Here is a 17,455-nt window from a genome sequence, read left to right on the forward strand (position 1 = left end):
AAGTTGTATTTCTGCCATTTTGGTGTGGAATGGTTAGGGACAGTACATTAGGGAAATAGACTAGTTGACTTTTTGGCCTAGACTTACAGCCTAAACATTTAAAGATTCTTTTATAACTTCCGTCATAGTCATCAGGGGAGCACGCTATTAATGTGCGTGGAGCTTTCTCTTGTTTCTCCCTCTTCCCCTTTGCCCTCTTAGGTTCACTTCTCCCCTCTCTCTCACTCACTCTCTCAAATAAATAAATAAATAAATAAATAAATAGATTCTTTAAAAAGTATAAAATAATCATATAGTGAAAAGTTGCTCCTTGATTCTGGTCTTGAGCCCTCGCAGTGCCTGTCCCCTGGAGGCAATGGGTATTTTACCATTTTGTGTATAATTCCTCAATTTTTTCTTTTCAATGTTATTGTGCTATGCATTGTTCTGAACCTTTCTTTTATCTCTTAAAAATATGTAGTAGAGTATTTCCTAGCAGTATTTTAAGAACTTTCTCCCCCCTGCCCAGGCTATATGGTGTCTGTTTGTAAGGAGGAACCATACATAATTCATTAAACAGAAGGATCTTGTCTTATTCTCCTATCTGTCCCTGCTCTGTAAACAACATTTGTTCATATTGGTTGAACTTAACATTCGTTCATGTTGCTTGAACTGAGTTGAATTTGACTATGCAGAATATTTTAGGAATGAGTTATTTCTGGTGGTGGTGTATTCCAACTCCCTGAGAGGATTTTCCCTTCTCTGAGCACCAAGATGTTTAAGTTATTTTGGAAATAAATCCTTGTAAAAGGTATTATGTAACTATATATTTCTTTTTCATAGTATAATAGTAGACACTTTTCTTAATGGTTTTAACACAGTTGTCAACATCAATTATTGTTTCTGACTTAAAGGATGATATTTCAGGAGCATCTGCTGGCTTGGCCTTACCGTATAGTCCCATTTTGCATTTTGATATCTTACCTGGTTTTCGTTTTTTTTTCTCTTGGTCCCTCATGCTCCTGATGTGGCTGCCTCTGACATAATAGTCCCCTTTCCTCTGGTACTTAGTCCTTAACTACTTCCAAGTTCCCTTTTCCTAATTTGCCTTTCAAATGTTCAGTGGGCACGTAGCCAGATAACCAGGACGGAAATTTACTTCTAAAATAAAAATAAATAGATCGAGAGAGAAGACCTGGCAGAGCTTTACTGCTGATGAAAGTACACGAACACTTTGGTATTTTGGATACTTAGGGAGCCATTTGCTTCCTAGTTATTACCATGTTCTAAAACAGCTCTGTCCAATAGAACTTTCTTTGGCACTGGAAATGTTTTATATCTGCCCTGTCCACTGGCCTCATATGGTTCTTGAGCACTTGAAATGTGGCTAGTGTGACTGAGGAACTGAAAATTCAGTATTAACTAAATTAAATTCATATAATGACTAGTGGCTGCTGTGTCAGATGCATGATTCTAGACTCTAGATAATTAACTTGTTTACAGCAAGTGTGGTTATAGTGGAGTTTGGATTGGGATGCTGTTTTATTGTGCTGAGCAGAATAAATTTATGGTATTGGAAGAGAGGCAGTTTGGAATGTTGATGTTCAGATTACCTTAAAGTAATTGGTTAGATTGGAGCTGCTTTTTCATATTAATATTACGATTATTTCAAACTGTTTTTCTAAAGCCATTGGTGTAGGCATGTTATTTATGGTTTCTAACTGTGGTAAAACTTTGAGTCCTTTTGGTTACTAGGGCAAAATTAGTAGCACTCTAACTTTATTTATAGGACTTGGTTAGACAGTTGCCTGAGCGCCAGAAACGCCTGCAAATAACTTTGACCTTTCCTAATAGAAAGTCAAGGGATAAAATGTTCCGTAGTAGATCTCAGTTGTATGCGGTATACACAAAATACTACTTTTTAATGGAGAAAACAAAATAATACTAAAAACAAACAAGAAGCCAAAGGAATCAAGAAGTGATAGATTTTGATATCAACTAGGAAGAAAATAAGCCAAGGGCAGGAGGCGAGGACGCGGTAGGAGAGGAAGGCCCTCCAACGAGAGAGAGCAGAGAGCGGTCTGGAGAGTTCTCTTTGAGGAGGGGTTTTTAAGTTGAGGCCTGAAGATAAAAGGGAGCCGGCCTTGCAGAGGATGAGGAGGGATTTCAAGAAGAGGGAATAAAGGAGTTAAGGGGTGCCGGGGAGAGGGATGGACTTGCTCTAGATCAGGAACTGGCATGAGGTCCGCTCATGTAGGCATGGGCCTGGAGATTGAAGGTAAGATAATGATACGCACTGAACTTGGAGAGGCTGGCGCTTAGCAGATCATATAGGACCGGTCTTAAAGGCCATTATAAGGGCTTTAGATAGAGAACATTTTTTAACAACTTAATTATTTTATTTATTTGAGAGAGAGAGAAAATGCATGCGTGCGCGAGCACATGAGTGAAGGCAGGGACAGAGGGAGAGGAGGAGGCGGAGAATCTCAGGCCAGCTGCCCTCTGAGCACAGAGCCCAGCTTGGGGCTCGATCCCCACGACCTGGAGATCATGACCTGAGCTGAAGGCAGATGCTTAACTGACCGAGCCCCCAGGCGCCCCCAGGAAGCAAACATTTTTAAGTGTGACGTGACGCTGTAGAATCAGGGAAATGATATGATCTGAGTTGTGTTTTAAAAACTCCCTCCGGGGGCGCCTGGGTGGCTCAGTGGGTTAAGCCACTGCCTTCGGCTCGGGTCATGATCTCAGGGTCCTGGGATCGAGCCCCGCATCGGGCTCTCTGCTCAGCAGGGAGCCTGCTTCCCTCTCTCCCTCTCTCTGCCTGCCTCTCCATCTACTTGTGACTTCTCTCTGTCAAATAAATAAATAAAATCTTTAAAAAAAAAAAAAAAAAAAAATAAAAACTCCCTCCGGCTGCTCTGCGATGAATGTTTTGAAGGGGAGCCGCAGCGAAAGTGGAGGAAGCCCGGAGATGTCCAGGAAGGAGCTGCTGGGGGCTTAGGCTAAGGTGGTGGTAGTGGAGACAGAGAAGTCAGACGTGCAGGACTTGCTAATGGGTTTCGTTTGAGGGGTGAGGGATCTGGGAGGGAACTCTGCCTTTCATAATTGCCTGCTGGTACCACTTAGTGGGGGAGGGAACACCAAGTATATATTAGATTTCGAGGTGGTGGTCGTGGGAATTAAAGCCCAGTGTGGGGCACATGTATGTTCGACTTGTCTATGAGATGGTGAAGTCTCTTACTAGAGCATGAGAAGAGGTCTAGGCTGGGATATCAGTTTGTAATTATTAGGATGTGGGTGGTATATGAAGCCTTGGGAACGAGGGGGATAAATCAGATAAAAGACGATGAGCCAGAATTGAGCCCCAAGGAGCACTTCTTTTTGAGAGATCTGTTGAGGGAGAAACCAGAAAAAGGCACTGAGAAGAAGTAATCAGTAATATAGGGGAAAAAACCCCCCAGGACTGCAGTATCTTAGAAGCTTAGAGAAAGAGAGTGTTTCAAGGAAGTTGCCAACTTTGTTGAATCCTGATAAGAGGTGAGGTCAGTTGAGGACCCATTAAATTAAGTGACAGGGAAGTAGCTGACATTGGCCAGTCAGTTTAATGGAGTAGAGAGCTTGGAAACTTGGAGTAGATTGAAGAAGAAAAGAGCGGTGAAGTAGAGACCAGGTGTGGTCAACTTTTCGGAGAAGTATCACTGTGAAGTGGTGAGCGGGGAAATGGTAGGGAGGTAAGGGGTCACAGAAGAATTTTATAAAAACTGACATTCATTTAGTCACTTGCCTGTTATTGAACATTACTTTTTTTTTTTAAGTTCTTTTGCTCTTACAGATTGCTACGATGAACTGCCTTCTACCCTTTTGGGGCTTTTCTTTCTTTTTCTTTTTAAAAGATTTACTTACTTGTCAGAGAGTGAGAGAGAGCGAGTACAAGCAGGGGGGAGCAGCAGGCAGAGGGAGAAGCAAGTGGAGGGAGAAGCAGGCTCCCCACTGGGCAGTATCCAAATATGGGACCTGATCCCAAGACCCTGGGACTGCGACCCTAGCCGAAGGTAGACACCTGACTGAGCCACCCCAGTGTCCCTTGTGGGGCTTTTCTAAGATAGGCTCCTTGGAGATGGGATTGCTGAGCCACAGGCCAAGCATGTTTCAGAATGTCATAGATATTGCCCAATGGACCTCCAAAGTGGTGGCACCACTGTATACTTTCCGCATCGCTGCATGAGAGCAGTGGGAGGTTTTCTGAAGACGGACGTATATTGATTTGCCGGCCTGACAGTGATGAGTAGAGAGGGGAGAGATTGATGGTTTGGGAGAGGGATGATCAGCAGAGCAGTGCAGTCCTTACGTAGGTGCCTGTGGAGGGGTGTGAGCACAAGAGGTGAAATGGGCCTTGATGCCAGGGATGCTTCCATCATTGTAAAAGAGCATAAGGGAGAGGAAATGCATGCATTTCTACTGTAGGGTTGTAGATTTGGTGGGGAGAAGACTGTCTGGATGCTTCTCTTTTATTTTTATTTACTTACTTATTTATTTTGGGTAAAGATTTTATTTTTAAGTAACTTCTGCACTCAACATGGGGCTTGAACTTACAATCCCGAGATCAAGAGTCATGCGCTCCACTGTCTCAGCCAGTCAGGTGCCCCTGAATGCTTCTTTTTTAAAATGAAATATTTTGGATAGAGCAGCAATCGAAAGTTGGATGGTGGGGAGAGATTGAAATCGGTTTGAGGAGAAGGTAAGAGTGCAGTCATTTTGGAGAGTGGGAAGCTTACAAGGGCAGCTTTGGTGGAATTGCTTGGCACTGTCAAGGGCCCATTTGAGCTTTGTGATCATGAACTTTTAGTCAAGTCGGTCAGCTTGGTTATGTGATCTCTTTCCAGCAGCGTTCAGCTGTGTGGGCACAGGCACAGAGAAGGCAGATAACTGTTTCACCAAGTTTGGAGTTTTGCCACGTGGCAGGGATGGAGAGGACACATGATTGAGGGTATTTGCAGAGGAGGGATTTTAATCATGGACCATTGGAATGACAGTTGCACAGAGGAGGGAAAGGAGGACATGACCGGAGTGGGTAGATCATGAGAAAGTGGTCGGGATAGGGACTTCCCAGGAGGGCAGAAACTGTACTGGAGGGGGTACCATAGTGAGGAGCTTGGACGTATGGGAGCTTATTTGAGAGTATGGTTGAAACATAATAAGGAAAAACAGAGCTTTCTTAGGATAATGCATTTTCTTCTTTTAGGGATAGTTGCTCTGCGTAGGGTAAGAACTCTAATATCCCCAAGTTGTCTGTAGCTGTTCTGAGAGGTGAGCTTGGGACATACCCTTTCTTTTCTCCGTGTGTGCACCTTGAGCTTACATTAGAGATCATAGAAGGTGACCACAGTTTCCAAGAGGTTTCTAAAACTGTGCTCTTAGTGATATCGGTCCTAGGGAGCGGGAGCGGTCCTTGACCAGAGCTGCAGCCTTTGGAAGCTCCCACACAGCGTGTGACCCCCGAGCTCGCAGCCTCACCGCCAGCGTTTGTTGCTGGAGGCCTTGGTGATGGGCAGAGGTAGCCCGCAGGGTTATATCTAGGGTAAAACGTCCACCGATTCTGTCACTCTTGATAAGATTTTACCAGTGAGTAAATGTGTGCAGGGGACACCATCTTGGAGTCCCGCAGCCTTGTGTTCAGCTTTGGGCTCCTTTGAGCCCCAGTTTCCTTTTTATATGTGAAAAGGATAAGGCAGGGCCTGCTGCCCAGTGATACTGTGAAGGTGTAAGGAGAAAATGCCTGCCCAGTTCCGGCACAGAGTCTGTCCTGGGTGAGTGCTGGCCACTGGTGGTGTCTCACACCAAACCCGTAAGCCCGGGAGGAGTGCTCCTGGTGTGTCTTCCAAGGTTGAAGGTGGCCTGGAAGGTGGCCACCCTGTCTCTCCTTCCTGAGTCTCTGCTGTTTTGTGAGGGCAGTGAGCTGTCTGGACCAGCTTTCCAGACTTTCGTGTGTGCGGACCACCTGGGGCTTTTTTTTTTTTTTTAAGATTTTATTTATTTATTTATTTGACAGAGAGAAATCACAAGTAGATGGAGAGGCAGGCAGAGAGAGAGAGAGGGAAGCAGGCTCCCCGCTGAGCAGAGAGCCTGACGCGGGGCTCGATCCGAGGACCCTGAGATCATGACCTGAGACGAAGGCAGCAGCCCAACCCACTGAGCCACCCAGACACCCCTTGGACCACCTGGGTCTTTATTTGGATTCTGTAAATCTAGGCTGGGGTCCTGAGAGTCTGCATCTTTAAGTAGCTTCCAGCTGACTGACTGACCCTGACCATGACTGACCCCGACCGTAGTGCTACTGAGGCTAGTCCGTGGGTCAGATGTTGAGTAGCAGAATTCTATTAGAGAATTGCCCTGTGGGAATCCTTGCTATTTTAAGCTGAGAGGAGGCAAGGTTAAAAGAGCCCTATTCTTTCAACTTTTATTTTTTTTTTAAGTCAAATTCAGTTGGACCTCATGTGGCCCATGTCTATAGCTCAGTGTTGTGGGGAGTCTGTATTGTCTCTACCCGTCCCCAAGGTGAAAGGAATATACATTATGGAGAGAAGGTTGCCTTTGGATTTCTTTTGGAAATCATGTACATGTTTACGGAATTGTCTTGGCTCCCCAGAGGTGCACACGTCCCCCGCCAGCCTTCTGCACCCACAGAGAAACTTGCATAAAATAGGCAGTCTCTTGAACTGTTAGACTTTGTGGCAGAGACTACAAATTGTGGCTCCAAACCCTTTCTGAGAGTCTGGCCCACCAGACTCTCTACATTACAAAATCTAGCGCTTTCAGAAGCAGGAATTCAGGATGCATTCTACGGTTAGAATTACTGGCAACACCCATATTGCTGTCCCTGGTAATCTGATTTTTCTTTCTCGGAAGCACGCGTTCCAGACTTGCTCTGTGGGCCCTCCCTGGGACATTTCCTTCTCTGAAGCTCCGGTTCACATGCTCTGTCCTCTGAACTAACATACAGGCCGATAAACCTCAGAGCACGGTCACGCAGTCTGATAAAATGTTCTCAGAGAATGAGGTATGCGCCCTCATCCTCTGTGTCATCGAAGACCGTGATCTTCCTCACAGTGTCCTCCTAGTATGTGTCTCTTAATCCGAATCCCGAGTAGCTATAAAGTATGGGTTTCCTCCTTTGACTTTGACAATTTGAGAGATTTTTTTCCCCTCCAACCTCTTTTCCCCCCCCCCCCCCTTTTAAAGGTAGGAAAATGTGGACATGCAGGAGCATGAATAAAAGAAGTTTCACTTAGCTTGCCTGTGGGTTTTTGGAGTTTTTTGGTATGTGTGAAGAAAACACAAAAGAGTTTGATTTTGCCAGACTGCTTACCCAGTTTTTAAAAATTATAATCAGAAAAGGAAAAGAAGCGTTTGGGGATTTACGAGCTTTCCCTGTGGTTCTGAAATTTATAATGGGTCCACTTACAGGTGTTTTGGAGGTCGTTTTTGGGTTTTTGGTGACATATTTGAACTTTTCCGATTTTGTATCGAGAACCCCCTTTCTGTGTTTTTATCTTTATTCGCTCCAGGAGAGCGTGGGTGTCTTTATCCTACCCCAAACTTGATTAGAAGATAACACCATAAAGTGACAATATGTGAAGTTCTATTGTATTTGTTCTTTTGATACTTGGTTAAGAATGAATGAGACCATTTTCTATCTTCAGAGAGTTTGAAAAGACTATAATGGCTTAACAGTGTGATTTTAATAGTTTTTAAGAACTGTATTTATATTCCTATAAAATTGATTATGGATGTTAACAGTTTGTAGAAAGTCAAGGTTTGTTTTCGCATTAGGAAAAACAAGGCTGTCTCAGGTTTAGGCTTGGAAGTTCTTACTGCTCTTTTGTACTGGAAATGAGGTAATCCTGCCTTCAGAGGAAGCAGAGACAGTTGGGCATAAAGAAAAAGAAAAGGTTTGGGTGAGGCTGAAAACACCTGCCCCACCTCTCCCAAGTTTAAATGAGCTGGGAGTTGAGTAGGTGGGAGGAGAGAAAAGGTCTTTATTATAAGCTCCCCGGCCGAAGGCACATAGTGAGTGGGGAAGGAAAGGAAAAGTGACTTGAGCCCTACGGAAAAAAGGAGTTCCACTGCAGAAGGCCCCTCAGACAGGAGCATTACAGTGGGGAAGGATTAGGTGGCGGAGAGCAAGTGGACCTGTCCCAGCGGCAAGGCTGGCCTTGAGGGTGAGGCTTACAGACCTTACTTGGAGATTTTACAAGCACAGGAGAGCCGTCTCAACATGTCTGAGGGGAACAGAACCCTGAGGCAGCTGGAAGGTGGTAGGCCTCTTGTTTTTGTTTTGTTTTGTTTTATTTTTTGGTCTCATATTGTTCTTTCTTTAATGGAATGAAGTATTCCCCAAAACACAGAATCCTTGGAGAGTGTATGGTACACCTACTGTGTGCTAGGTACTATACACAAGACTCCGTGGCCAAAATTAGATGGGCTCTGCCCTGAAAGATATGGATAAAGGAGATAAGGTTGGTAGGTACAGGAATGCAGTAGTCACTGGCCCAAATGGTGAAAGCCATGTTACAGACGCCTGCCTTGCAGAGGAGGGAGGGTTTCACATGCAGCTGAGGTGGGCTGTTGGATTCGAGCGAGCGGGAAATGGGTAGGAAGTAAGGCAAGAGCATGGGCACTGGTGTATGGAGGAGTCAGCTATTTTCAGAATCAAAACCACTAGGACACATGATTTGATGATACTTGTTCACTGTTGAAGATAATGGATTCGAATATGCCTGGCGTATCAGAGGTACTAAGTGTTTGAACGGCACTTAGGGAACGTGGTCACCAGGAGCTTGACAGATAGTCTACACAGTTCTGTCATTTGATCTAATTACAACTACTTCACTAGGAGTACTAGACTACGCAGTTTTTGGTTGAGGAAACAGGGGCCTAGTCTTAAGTTAAATAACTTTCCCTAGGCCGTCATGAGAGTAATTGTGGACCCAGCTTCCAAACCCGTGCTTTGTCCCCCGTGCTGTTCCCCATGCCTAGTGAAGAGTCTGCAACGTGCTAGGGGCCCCGAATCCATGTGACTCTAAACCCTTGCTTGTCCTCTCTCCCTTCAGAAAGAAGCTGTCTGTGTTGATCTGAACTAGGGCAACAGTGATAAAAAAGATGAAAGCCTATTCAAGTTTACATGTACTTTTTCCTCTGTTTTAAATTCAGAATTATTTAGAAGAGTGGGGTGAGGCCAGCATTGCAGGGAGGGGATACAGGCTCTGAGCAAGCTCTGTTTGCGCTTGGCTTCTGAAGGGGGGCTCTGGAAGAATTGGACGAAGGGGAAACTTGACTCAACTCCCCTTGATCTTGGAGGGCAGAGTGTTTTCATTGCTTCTTTCATGTTTAGAGAACCCATCTTAAACTAGTTTGTGTCTAGCATTAGAAACTGGTGCTGGTGGTTTATTACTAGCCCCGCCTATCCCTGCCTTTTGCAATAATCTCTGTGAGTGATGATTGTGTTTCTAGAAGTAGAATGACAGAGAGAGATTCCCTGAAGGCAAATAGAGAGAGTGCTGTACACTCCAGTTCAGACGCACACGGGGCTGGGAACTCCCAGAGAGAGGGAGAGGAGCACGGGCGGGGGGAGAGGGAGGGGGAGAGGGAGGAGAGAGAACAACAGAACAGTCCGCTGGAGAGGAGGGAGGAGGGGGGAGGAGACCGGTCCTTGTAGATTTTTAAACTCAAGTGATTTGGGGGGGTTTCTCCCCACCCTGAACACTTGCCCCCCCACAGTCTGGCACCTCCTTTCCTGCAGTTCACTGAAGTGCCTTTTTGCAGTCCAGGATCAACTGACCGCTGAGTCTGAGCAGCCGGGTCTGACATGATGTACCTCTGGGTGAGTATGGAGTGCTGTGGCTGAGGGCTTGCACTTGCACATATAAGGAGTGGAAAGCTGCGAGGTTCGGCTCTCGCACAAATGGCCTTCCTCTCAGAGCACAGACTGCCACATCCCTTCTGCTCCCAGGTGTTAGGTTTTTGAAACCTGGCAGTGATTGTGACATTGGTTGGGTTTTTTTTTTTTTTTTTTTAAATGTTGTTTATCTTGTTAGGCTTAGGCGTGAGGGTGAGCTCCCAGTGCAGTGTCATCCCCGGGGCTTGGTAGGGTTGGAGAAGGCAGATGGGGCAGGCGAGCTGAGCCAGGCGCTTCAGGACCCGCGCTCCTCCTGCTGGGTCAGGACCCACTGCTGTTGTGTGTTGGGGGCACTGTCTTTGGTAATCAGACCATCTCTTCAGATAGCGAAAGCCAATGGGTGGCGTGATTATTAATTAGGAATGAGCGTTTGTAAGTTTTTATCTAAAAATTTTTATTGTCCTTCACCATAGTCTTATGAAGTAGGTCACTGTTGTTATGAAAATTTTATGAGGGAAGTAATTAAGTCACACAGAGTGACTTGCCCATAGTTAGAAACCAAGTCTGTAGCAGGTAGAATAGTAATTAATAACTAGACATTATAAAGCATTTTATATTTGCCAAGAATGAATACCTTACATTATTTTAATTTATCGTGAACTATGACATTGTAATTTGGGATGAAGAGAAACATGCTGGGGTTGGAGAGGTTTTGAAATTGTGAGATGGGATAACTTTTAGGGGAATGACAGGGAAAATAATACAAGAAAAAAAACAACCCTTGCTTTTAGTTGTGAAAATAAGAGCATCTATAACCCCTGCAAAGATGGCGGCGCCCTCTCTGGAGCAGACAGCTGTTGTGTGTTGCTAAGGGAGCCTCCTCGACGTGATGCCCTTGGCTACCTGCCAGTTTTTGAAAGTTTCACTTTGCCCTTTGCCCTTCAGCCTAGATGTCTGGAATTGCAGAAACCTACTTGGCTCAGGCAGACTAAATTTATAAATATCAGAAGTCAAAATTTTAATGAGGTTTCTGGAGATGGAGCTTGGTCACTGTGTGTGTGTGTGTGTGTGTGTTGGGGGATGCTTCTTTTTTGATTCTCCCTTCATATTTGAATATGGCCTTGAAATGTAATTTCCTCCTCTCAATTGATTTATTTTTCTGGTGTTTATAAGAAGTCAAAGAACTCTCCGACACACTTTACGAGCTTTAAGTAGTTTTTTAGCTTCCTGTGAGCAAGGTCTGTGTCAAGGGTCTTTGTGGTCTTGGTGGTGGGACTGATCAGCTCTCTGTTGACCAGAGGATGAGTTTTTCAGTCTTGATTTTTTGGAAGAGGAGTTACGAAAGGAAACAAATTGAATTAATCTTACTTCTACTCATTAATGTTTGGTGAGAGCAGACAGTGGTGGTCTCAATTGCTTTCTTTGTGCTTATAGTTATTTGTGAATTTATCTCAGTTCCCTGAACTTAAAGCCTTAGAACAGAACTTCCCCACCAAAGTACCAGATATATTGGACTGCGATACACATATGCCGAAGTAACTACTCCCCTCCACACTTGGACCAGCAGGTGGGGCCCAGGACTCTCCTGGTCGCTTGGACCACAAGCATTCTAGTTTACCACTTTGTGCCTTAAAAATATTACAATTGTCTACATGTGCTGTGACATCTGAAAGAGTAGCACTGTCCAGAGGGCAAATGTGTGTCAACTCTGTTATTATCTGCATCGTCTCTCCCAATGCCCCACACATATGTCGAATTCAGTGAAAATGTCCAGAAGGAGCCTTAACTGCATAAGAACCCAATATAGAGAAGGACATCGAGGTGGTCTGGCGTCAAGTGGGGAGGCACTGAAGAGGTTTGGTGGGGGAAATTTGCTGACCACACAACGGGAGATCAGAGTTTTGTCTAGGCCGGGGTGCAGCCATGTGACACTGGGCAAACATCGAGCTGCTCCGAGCCCAGTTTCTACATCCGTAAGATAATAGAACTTCTTCTAATGCTCCGGTCTGTGATGTGAATTTGTGTAGCAGTACATATGCCAGAAGGACACCCAGTTGCGTCAGAGTGTTTGGGTCCTGCTAAGCGTGAGAGGACCAGGAGGTGTAGTCATCCCTGTTCCCTGCTTGGTTTGTTACCAGCAGTGAGTTCCAGTATTGTTTCTCAGAATTCTAGAAAAATTACTGAACTGTGTTCAGTCATCAGTATGTCTGAGTGGTATTGACATTCTCAGAACCTGAAGAATAGATTCTGAGGAATCTGAAGAATAAAAGAGCTCTTCCAGGCATTTTGGTGTGTGTAGTTGGACGTGGCTTCTTCATTCGGTTCCGTGTCTAGAACTCTGAGGTGGGGCACCATCTTGTGCTCTCTGTGCATGTCTCTTTGCCAGATCTTCTCCCCACTTTCCTGTAGAGTCCCCTTCCCTTTTAGAGAATTTGCTAGCATCAGTAGACAGCAGGGTATGGCACCAGGAGCATGGGTTTTGAGACTTCACTGGGCCTAAATCCCACCTCTGTCATTTCCAATCGTATGGCCGTGAACAAATTACTTAACCTCTCCGAACCTTCGTTTCTTCATCTGTCACAGAGAGAAAATAATAACCTTTCATGGGGGTTATCATGAGAATCCAAAATCATCTAAGATGTGTTGAATGGCACATAGTAGATGCTCAGTAAATAATTAGTGCAGGTCAACTTTTTACTTTGAAATTTGCATGGACGGGCTGCTCTCCCCTCCACCCACCAGCATTACCTCTAGCAAATTAAGGAAGTGTTTGACTTTGTGTAGGGAGAACTCTGATAAACACACACTAGTTTCAGGCGAAATATCTCCCCTTAACCAGTATTTTAAATACCTGTGACTGGAGAACCTACCTTTAAGTTGCCTCCTGATGGAAAACATCCCCATTTTTTTTTTTTTTTTTTTCAAAAAAAAATTTTTTTTTTTTACTGGTGTGTGTGTGGGAGTGTACAATACTGGTAAACACTCCTTATATCCTTTATATTCTCTCTCTCCTCTTCATGGCTTAACACAGGGAGGAGGGTGGCGCGAAGGGGAAGGGGAGGGCGGGCGGGAGACACATAATTCCTGTAGTGATGGAACTTACTTGTTTGATGATTATACAATTTATATCCAGTAAACAAAATTACAGACCATTTATTTAAATTCCCAGAAATTACGATGTGTTCTGTCTGAGCTGATCTTAGCTAGTCTGGTTCCAGTCTCTCTTACCCGTATTCTCAACGGCTGAACTTGTGGATTTCATTTGAAACTGTTGTTTTGCCATAGTTCAGTCCTTTCTTCTTAATAATTCCGTTCAGCCAACATTTAACGGAGGCCTGTGATGGGCAGAGGACTGTGCCACCAGCTGGTACAAAGACAAAGATGATTAAAGACTTCTCATGCCCTTGAAACATTTAGAACACAGCAGCTGTGAGCGTGTGTACACAGATAATAATGATTTTTGTATGATGCTCTTCACTTAAGAAGATGCTTTTAGATGTTATCTTATTTCATCCTCACAGCAGTGCTAAGGGCTACGTATCATTGCCTCTATTGTACAAGTGAGGAAAGATACTGAGAGAGAGCACGTGACGGGAAATGGCAGAGCCGGAAGCTCAGTCCCATCTGTTTTTAACTCTATGGCAGTTTTTCTTTTCACACTCTCTTCTTTGGGGAGAAGCTGATGTTTTTGGCCATTTACTTTAACTGTTTGTTTATTGAGTGGTAGCATATATGTCAGGCAAACCACCTCATTTAGTTCTCAGCACACCTGGGAGTTGGCCATTAGCCTTCATTTTACAAATGGGAAAAGCAGCACCTTTAGTCACCTGGTAGTCACATAGTTGAGAGTTGGCAGAGGTGGGATTTGAACCCTAGTCTCTCTGGCCTCAGAGCTTACTGCACATGTGTAACATCTTCTTTATTTGTTTGGTAGTGTTTAGTTTGTCACCACTGCCATTTAGCACGCTATGGGCTAAACTAGAGAAATGAAAATAAGGTACCCTGAATTCTGTTTCCATATCCTTCAATTACTTGAGATAAGTTAGGTAGCTATATAGACCTTGGTTTTCCAGGTTGTAAAAAGAGTGTGGTAGTTCTGGGAAACATTAATGGAGTTATCTCAGATAAGTGATCCGCTATCTTATAGTAAAGTCTCAGTAACTGATGCTTTATCCTAAAACGTGGAAGCCACAGACTGTGAGTCTGAAGACAGAATTTTCGGTCCAGATAAAGCCATTTACCAGTGTATGACCCTTCTAGCTTTAGCTTTCTTTTGGGGTGGGGGAGGGGCAGAGAGTAAGGGAGAGAGATAAATCTCAAGCAGACCCCGACCCCCATCCCCCAGCCTGAGACAGGGCTCAGTATCACAACCTGAGCCAAAACCGAATCAGACACTGAACCGAATCAGCCACCCAGGCACCCGCAGGCTAATCTCTTAATGCTCACTTTTGGTCACAACTTTGCCATTCTAATTGGTCTGCACAGTGAGAAAACTAGACTGAGTAGTGAACTGCGTTTCACAAAACACAGAAACAGTTCAATTCAGATAACACTGGAGGCCAGATCCTGTGAATAGATACTTGGCAGTGAAAAGCCATTAAAAGATTTTAAGTAGGATTGGGAGTAGGCTGAAGTGGAGTTGATAATTAGATTTGTTTGGTTTTTTTTTAAAGATACCTGCACAGATTAGAGGGAAGTAAGAGTGCAAGGAGAGGCCAGGTGTTGGTGAGTAATACTGGAAGTGGCAGAGAATGCCAGAGACCAGGGGAACGTGTGAGAGACATGCCCAAGGTAAACTTGACAGCATGGGGGCGCTCAGTGGGGAATCTACTTGAGGATTTTCTCCCTCTGTCCCCCCTCCCCACATGCCCTCGCTCTCTCTCAAATCAATAAATAAATCTTAAAAAAAAATTGATGGAATGTTGTCAGCATTTGGAAGGAGGACCAGGGTTTTTAGAGGAGGGAAACTGAAGGGGATCATGAGTTTGATTTGAATTTATTATTTTAGGGTAACTTTGAAAAGTTCAAGGGGAAATTCTGCTTAGATAGTTGGCTACCTAGGTCTGGAAATATAAGGGAAGATAGAGGTTTAAGCTATAAGTTTGTGAGAAATTTGCATGCTTTGGTAATAGAACTACGTGTAGGTATGATGATGGCTTAAGATGAGAATGTCCTAAAAAACGGCAGAAAATGCAGAGCAAGAAGAGAAATTAATGTCTGGTAGAAGATGAACCAACCCTCGAAGGACACAGGGAGCAAGGTTCTAGAGAGCTAGTTCTTCAGGAGGAAAACCAGCACGCTAGGAAATCAAGGTAAAGGAGTGGCAGGAAGAGAGAATTGAAATATGCTGACAACATCTAGGAGTTCAGAGAAGTCTTTAACAGAAGCTGAGACAGGCAGGCAGAGTGGGTGAGGAGTAGGAAGGGTCACTGATTTTGATGATTGGTGAGATAATTGTTTATGTGGAAACTGTATGTAATTCCATGTGGCTTTTATGTGTGGAATGAGTGGAATAGTGGTGGATGAAAATTTAGAATTGTGGAGACCAGGTGATCTGAACAGTGTAAAATATGTGCTTGTTTATTCAGTAAGGAACCACTGATGGATTTTTTTTTTTTTAAGATTTTATTTATTTATTTGACAGACAGAGATCACAAGTAGGCAGAGAGAGAGAGGAGAAAGCAGGCTCCCTGCTGAGCAGAGAGCCTGATGTAGGGCTGGATCCCAGGGCCCTGAGATCATGACCTGAGCGGAAGGCAGAGGCTTTAACCCAATTGAGCCACCCAGGCGCCCCTCACTGATGGATTTTAAGCAGGATCAGATATGATCAGATTTGTATATTAGAAAGATAGTAAGGGGTTTCTGTTATTATTGGAGAGTTTGTATTTATATTGTGGGTGACATTGGTTTGATGCATATTTTAAAAGCTCAGAAAACTGTAAGGGGTTAAACAAATAATTGTATTAACAATAGGAGACTCGAGTGGTTAACATACTTATTGATGACAATTATGTGTCGATCATTTTCTAAGGGGTGGGGAAAGAGCATGAACAAGACAAAATTTTTTCCCATAAAGAGTTTTTTAACTGGGAAAATAAAATTGTAAAACATGTAAGCAAATATGACTCTGAATGCTTTAGCTGGGGTGAGATAGGCCTGAATGATTAACATCCTCTTGTTAAAATATGGGAGGAGAGCATTATAAGCAAATGGAGTAGTAATACAGAGTCCTCAGAAACAAGTAAGTTTGGGGTATATGAAGGACAGAAAGAGTGGTGGTGTGGTTGGAATGTAGAGAGCCAAAAGGTTGTAGGAAGACAAGACAGAGAGGTCGATGGGCGTCAGATCATTCCCCATGATAGAGATTTGTTAAAATGGGACTGTAACGGGAGACTTCAATCAGAAGAGTGGCTTTCTTCAGGGAAAGTGATAAGGGAGGTCAGGAAGCTGTTGTAGTCAAAGCAAGAGTTGATGATGACTTAGACTCTGGAGGGCAGTTTGAGAGGACTAAAGATGGCTTGTCTGTGTGGTGAGAAAGAGGAATCTGGGTTATTCAGCTTTTGGGTTGAAGAATGAAGATGGACAGGCTGTTTCCTTACAAGAGAACAGAGAGTCCACAGAAAAAATAGTACTTAAGGTTACTCGTTAGGCCTGAGCTCTATTAGACATCCTGGTGGAGAAGTTCAGTGGCAATTTGATAGGAGTCTAGAGCTCAGAGGAGAAGTGTGAGATGGGGTTGTAAGGTTGAGATTCATCTGCATGTATTTAAAGCCTGGGTGAAGACCGAAACTAGAGAACAGGGCTGAGGCCAAAGCCCAGGGCATTGCAGTAGAGGTCTGGGAGTACTGAGAATTGGGTAGGGTAGGAGGGAGAGAAGGCGAGTGTGTGCTGTTGTGGACTCTGAAGAGGAAGGGACTGGATTTGGATAATTTGAGACCAAATAATTTGTCATTGGCCTGGTAGGATGTTGCTTATTGGGAACCTGGTAAGCGCTTTTTCAGTTGGAATCATGGGGATTAAAAAAGCCAGTTGGAATGGGCTGGTTTGTTAATTGGTAGGTGAGGCTGTTGAGATAATGAATGTTTAGTTGTAGAGTGGAGCAAAGAATTGGGGCAGGGACTGGATGGGTATATATATAGGTTCAAGGGAAAATTTTGAAATTTTAAAAATTATTTTAATTTTTAAAAATCAAAATAATATGTATTTTTTTTCTGTAAATGCCTATATATGAAAAAAATAGAAAAATACATATACAAAACTCATAATGTTTGCCTCTAGTAAGGATAAATGAGATCAAAATAGCAACACTGGTGTCAATGTGAGCTTAAGCAATGTCTTTTTTTTTTTTTTTTTTTTTTTTTTAAAGATTTTACTCATTTATTTGAGAGAGAGAGAGTGAGAGAGAGCAAGAGAGCATAAGCAGGCTCCCCGCTAGCAAGAAGACTGTTGTGGGTCTGGATCCCAGGACCCAGGGATCATGACCTGAGTTGAAGGCAGACACTTAACCGACTGAGCCACCCAGGGGACCCATCGCATTATCTCTGATACTCTAATTTTTATGGCAGTGAATTCATATATTTG

General features: G+C 43.9%; 1 protein-coding gene across 22 annotated transcripts in view; it reads left to right on the plus strand.

The window, feature by feature from the left end:
• The window catches only part of RBFOX2 (RNA binding fox-1 homolog 2), a 272,463-nt gene that overhangs the window by 114,526 nt on the left and 140,482 nt on the right, over nucleotides 1-17,455 (plus strand). The window contains exon 1 of one of the 22 annotated variants that reach the window (XM_013051574.2): nucleotides 9,659-9,859. The exons of the other annotated variants lie outside the window; for them this stretch is intronic. Within the exon in view, the coding sequence (XP_012907028.1) occupies nucleotides 9,845-9,859 (15 nt within the window). The 5' untranslated portion in view covers nucleotides 9,659-9,844. Of the gene's footprint in view, nucleotides 1-9,658; nucleotides 9,860-17,455 lie in introns of those variants that run through there. 22 annotated transcript variants of the gene reach the window in all.

This window comes from Mustela putorius, unplaced genomic scaffold (assembly GCF_011764305.1).
Source record: "Mustela putorius furo isolate JIRA1106 unplaced genomic scaffold, ASM1176430v1.1 tig00000738_pilon_pilon_pilon, whole genome shotgun sequence".
Classification (NCBI taxonomy): domain Eukaryota; kingdom Metazoa; phylum Chordata; class Mammalia; order Carnivora; family Mustelidae; genus Mustela; species Mustela putorius.